Source organism: Plasmodium reichenowi, chromosome 14 (assembly GCF_001601855.1).
Source record: "Plasmodium reichenowi strain SY57 chromosome 14, whole genome shotgun sequence".
NCBI lineage: Eukaryota > Apicomplexa > Aconoidasida > Haemosporida > Plasmodiidae > Plasmodium > Plasmodium reichenowi.
In genome coordinates, this window is record NC_033659.1 from 863,227 (window position 1) to 869,751 (window position 6,525).

General features: G+C 18.5%; 1 protein-coding gene across 1 annotated transcript; it reads left to right on the plus strand.

The window, feature by feature from the left end:
- Positions 1–555: 555 nt before the first annotated feature.
- PRSY57_1421700 (hypothetical protein) lies at positions 556–5,334 on the plus strand (the record flags this gene model as incomplete). Its single annotated transcript, XM_012909828.2, has 1 exon — positions 556–5,334. The coding sequence occupies one exon, from the start codon at positions 556–558 to the stop codon at positions 5,332–5,334; it is 4,779 nt and encodes a 1,592-aa protein (XP_012765282.2).
- Between the last annotated feature and the right edge of the window lie 1,191 nt (positions 5,335–6,525).

Sequence of the window (6,525 nt, forward strand, 5' to 3'; positions counted from 1 at the left end):
TAAATAAATAAAATATTATAATATATATATATATATATATATATAATATATCATATATCATTTATAATATATAATGATTAAGAAAAAAAGAAAAAAAAAATCTATATTTTTATATAATTCAAGGACTAGATAATTATAGCATTATTTATATGATAGTAATAAATAATATATATATATATATATATATATATATATATATATATATATATATATATATAATATATATATAATTTATATATGTTATTATTTTTTTTTTACAAATTAAAAATGAATTTTTTTGTTTCATGTGCATTTTATATAATAAATAATAAAAAAAATTATTTATATGTTATTATACAATTTGTTTATTTGTTTCTTCAAGATGTTGTTTTTATAAAAAGAAAAAAAAAATTACATTAAATTAAATTGAATTAAATTGAATTAAATTAAATTAAATTAAAATGTATATTTAATAATTGTACATATATTATATATTATATATATATATATATATATTTTTTTTTTTTTTTCTTTTTTTTTTTTTATTATATTTTATTTTATTTTTTTGTTAAAAGAATGAACTGCTTTTCTTGTGAAGAAATTTCACTTGTAGCCAATTCTTCGTTTGATTATAATAAGCTTGATGAAGAGAATATTCGAAGGGAACTTGGAAGCATTACAAAAGATTATGATTATAATAATGTGAATATAGATACGATACTTAATTATTTGAATTATTATAAGAAGAATATTACGAATATAAATATATTATGTACTATTAAAGATATAACAATTTGTTTTATTAAAAATATAGAAGATGATATAAGAACATTTATGGAAAATAATACTAGTAATTTCTTGAATTATGGTTCAAAAGGTTTTATTTTACAAAACTTTAATGTTCTTGGAAGTTATAAATATAATATGTATTTAAATAATTATATTAATATAGATATAGGCATAGAATATAATATTTTAAATATTCAAGAAGCAGAACATTGGAATTATCAGAACTTTTATATATATCATAATAGGTATATTAATATTCTTAAATCCTTCTTTTATAAAAAAAATTTTGTTCAATATATAAAAGAAGCCAACATACATTATAATCTTGATCTTTCGATAAGCGTAAGACCTTTTATTAATTTATACAAATCTATATTAGTAATAAATATTAGTAAACAGAACAAATATATAGGATCTATTCATTTGATTTTGTATCCCTCAAATGAACTTAGCGATTCCTTTTACAAGGTTTACCATGAGTTATGTACATCAACATTGAAGAAAAATTCAAACGAGAAAGGAAATGTAAATAATAAGGTCGATATAAATAATAATAATAATAATAATAATAATAACATTACAAATAATAAAGACCTTGGTGCCCCTTATAATAAAGAGTTAAAAAATACGTTGAATGGTAAAAATTGTATTAAGAATTTTAAAGAGGACTTAAAAAAAAATGAGGAAGAAAACAAAAATAAGGTGCACCAACCAATTTTAATAAATTTTTTGAGTACAGAAATATTTATTGTTCCGTGTGATAATATAATTAATGAGTGCATAAAAAAATACAAGAATATTAGAAATGCTGTGAAGCTCTTAAAATTATGGTGTATAAATAAAAAATTATTATATACACTTCCTACATATGAAAATAATAATTATATGAAATTTAAAAAAAAGGAAAAATATATATTTAAGAATTTTTTCTATTATAATAATATTAATTCTTTTGATTTAACGCTTTTGTGTAGTTATGTATGTTATATAAATAATTTAGAAGATACAAATGCTCTAGATATTTTTCATAAGACTATTTATTTTATAAGTTCAATAGATATAAATGATCATTTTTATTCCTATGATAAAGGTGTATTTAAAATAAATAACAAATATGATAAAGAAAATATAAAAAAATTATCTGAAAAAGTTAATAATGAAAAAAAAAAAAGGAATAATATGAATACATTCCTTATAAATTCAACGTATGATATATTTAAGAATAAGATACATTCATTTATTGAATTAATTGAGGAAGCAAAAAAAGCTATTTATTATTTAAATAAGAAAAATTATTTTCATTTATTTATAGCCAATAATGATTCTTATCCTCTTAATTACGAGGAAGAATTATTTTTTCCTTTTCTTGGAAACAATTATATTTTAAATTATAATTTTATTATAGGACATATAAAGAAAACATTAATAAGAGCATTGGGAGATCGAGTTGATGAAATAATATTTAGATTGGTGTCATATGAATTTATGGAAAAAGATAATCAAAGGAATAAAAAAATGAGCACCTCAACAAATAAATATATCCAACCAAACTATACCAATGATTATAACATTCAAAATGATTGTAACGATAATCCCAAAAGTGATGTTCATAATAATAATAATAATAATAATAATAGTAAGTATTATTTGTTGAACACGTTTCAGGATGTTCTTATTAATAAAGATGCGATAACAAACAAAATAAAACTTAAAGTTATAGAAAAGAAAATGTTTTTAGGCGTGTCCTTTTTTATAAAAACAAATAATGTTATTAGATATATGGATGTGTCTAAATGTCTATACAAACCGGAAAAAATCTCAACATTCAAAAAATTTTGGAAAGATAAAGTTACCATTAGAAGATTTGAAAATAATACAATTTTTGAAGTATTATTATGGGATACACCAGGAGAATATAAAAAAAAAGAGAATTCGACAAATGAGTATAGTAATAAGGATATAAATAGTTTAGAGGAGACCAAACCATGTGATGATAAAAAAAAAAAAAAAAAAAAAAAAAAAAAACAACAACAACAACAACTTATAAAAAATATACAAGATGAAAAAAGAAACTATAATACATCCAACTTCCTATTTGATAAATTATGTAGTGAATTATATCAAGATAAAAATAGTTCTGTACATGTACAAATAATAAAATATATTTTAAATAAAATGAAATTTGACGAAGAAAAAGATTTAAAAGAATGTTTTTACAAACAAATAAAAAATAGGCATTTACAAAATAATAATGATTTTTTTTGTTATGAATATATGAAAAATAAAACACCATATATATATTTTGCAAACCCTATATTTGTTAAAGATATATATTTTGATTATTATGAATGGATTTGGGAATGTTATAATGAAATTAAATCTATACTTTATAATATAAGTGAATCATTTTTTACAATATGTAATATAAATAGTAGTAATGATTTTTTAAAAATGTCGGACCTAGGTTATAAAACAAAAGGAATACAAATTATTGATATAATAATACATATTAAATTTAATAATAATATATATAAAAATGGAATGCAATATTTTAAAAATTATGAAATAGTAAAAAATATAATAAAACATAAGTTAATAAATGAAAGTAATAAACATATAACCAATGTAGAACAAAAAAATTTTTATATTGACATAACATTTAAACAATTTATATTTAGATTACATATTTTTACAAGTATAATTATTGAAAAAGATTTAATACAAATTACTGATATGGATAATCTCAAAATTGAAACAGTACATAATTTAGATAAAATTAAAGAATATGTTTATAAACCTTTAATATCTTCCTTTATTTATTATTATATAATGAAATTCTCCTCTTTTCATATCTCTTTAAAAATATGTAAACTCTGGTGTATTTCAAACGGAATATATTGTTATCAGGATTTTATAGAAAACATTCTATTTTACATATATAGACAAGAGTTTAAAAAGCATTCTAGAATGAATAATTTCTATCATCAAAAAGGGGTCCATATGAATAATGAGGCTTTAACTAACTTTTGGGAGAAATACCGTTCTTGGGATAGTACAAATATAATGGGTTCTATGGAGAAAGATGTGGATAATACAAAAATGAATCTAAATAATAGATGTGATAATAGATGTGATAATAGATGTGACAATATATGTGATAATATATGTGATAATAGATGTGACAATATATGTGATAATATATGTGATAATATATGTGATAATAGATGTGACAATATATGTGATAATATATGTGATAATATATGTGATAACCTTTTTGATCTTATTTCGGATGATGATAACATAAGTGAGGAGGACCAATCCCATGAAGAAGGAAAAAAAAAGGATGGTAGTAGCATTTTAAATATCCAGAACGATGTCTCAAGAAAACATAACAACAGAAAAAATAAGCATAGCGAAAATATGAAGAACAAGTCATCGATTTTAAATTTAGAAAAAATGGAAAAAGAGGAAGATAGCTTTTTAGATAGTTTTTCGTTTTCTTCAAAGAATATTTTAATTAAATTTTTAAGATTTATCATAAATTTTGATTGGCTTAACAATCCTTTAATTATTGAATATGATGAATGTGATATTAGTGAGGAATATAAAACGAAATTAATTAATTCTTTTATAACAAGGAAAAAAAATAACAAGGAAAACAAAAAAAAATTTTGGATAAGTTCAATATATGATCCACATTGTATATTGATAACATTACCTCAACAATCATTTGATATAATAATGAATGTAGCAAGAATTACTTTACAAAATATAAAGGAATTCCATCGTTCCTATGACAGACAAAGTTGGATCTCTTTATTCTTTATGAACAAGAAGAATTATGATATAATTTTACAATTTAATAAACCAAAGGATTCTATAATCATGCTGAAAGAGGAAATAGAGAAAGCTTCTAATATAGGAAAGCAAGAGGAATGTGTTGATGTTACATTGTATGATAACAATAATGATGATAATAATAATGTTGATAATAATAATGATGATAGTAGCAATATGTGGGATGATCAGTCTGTAGATAATTCTGTTCTTAATATGGAAGATCAAGAATATAGCCTTGATTATATAAACAATATAAAAAAAAATAAAAATGTCGATATATGTAATATGCTACATACTTTAAAGGATTATGAATTATTACATGTATATAAAACACATTTACAAAATTTTATAAAAGATTTAGAAAATAAATTTACATCAGATATTTTAATTTTATATAATCCATTGTGTTTTGATGAAGTGTTGAATATAAATAAATTTAAAAACAAAATGAAAAATAAAATGAAAAATAATATAAACAAAAATATACATGTTCTTAATTCATGGGCACCCTATATTTTTATATCATTAAATCCTCATATAATAAAAAATTTAGATATAAAACATAATGATAAAAATGAAGAATATAAAAATGAATTAATCAGCAAGGAATATATAAAAGATATTTATAATACATCTTTATCATTGAATAATATTAATTTGTTAATATATTACATAAAAAATAATGTTAAAGATTTATTAAAGACAATTAAATTTACAACAATATAAATATATTTGTAACAAGAATATTTTGAAGAAATATATATCTCCATCTTTTATATAGTACTTTATAATATATATATATATATATATATATATGTATGTATGTATGTATGTATGTATGTATATATTTATATATTTATTTTTTTATTCACTTATTTTTTCATAATATGATAAAATTATAACATTATCATATTAATCTTTCCTTATATATATATATATATATATATATACATTATTGTATATATTTCTTTTTCGTGATATATAACAAAAATATGTTATTAAAAATATAAAACTTATGATTTATATAAAATATAAACAATATATATTATGTTTCATAACATGGAAATAGTTTCTACTTGAACAAAATAAAATAAAAATAGTATTCATGTATATCTTTTTATTTAGAATTCACGAGATACACAAGTTCAATTTTTTTATTTTTTTTTTAAACATATATATATATATATAATACATTTTAGAGATATTAAAAAAAAAAAATAAGAAGAAAAAAATATTAAGATGTGTATAATATATTTCATATCACATTTTTGTATTCGGTCTGTTATATATATATATATATATATATATGTATTTTTTTTTTTTACACATTATATTAGAATATATATACGTATGTATTATATATATATATATATATATATATATATATATATATATATGTATTTTTTTTTTTTTTTTTTTTTATATGTCATACATAAATAATTATTACATTAATGCAATGCATATTTTTGATATGTGTAATACTGAACTTTGGTTTAACATATTATCACATAAAAATAATAAATGAAATAAATAAAATGATAAACACTTTATATTATATATATAAGGAATATATAAATAATAAATAAAATGTATTATATTTATTACACTTAAAAATAAAAGGTTTCTTAAAACTATTTTTTATTTTATATTAATAATCCAAATACATGATAATAATATACTGTGTATTATTATATAAAATAAATAAGTTCATCATATATATCAATAAACGAAAATTTTGTGTCATAATAAATATATAATATATAGAGTTATTATATGCATATAATACATAATTAATTTATTTTTTTATTTATTTATTTTTTTTATATTTTTTTTTTTTTTTTTTTTTGGGGTGGGGGAAAGGTATTTTAAGTATCATGCATATATTTTGTTATTTCCAAAAAACTTTAATTCATTTAA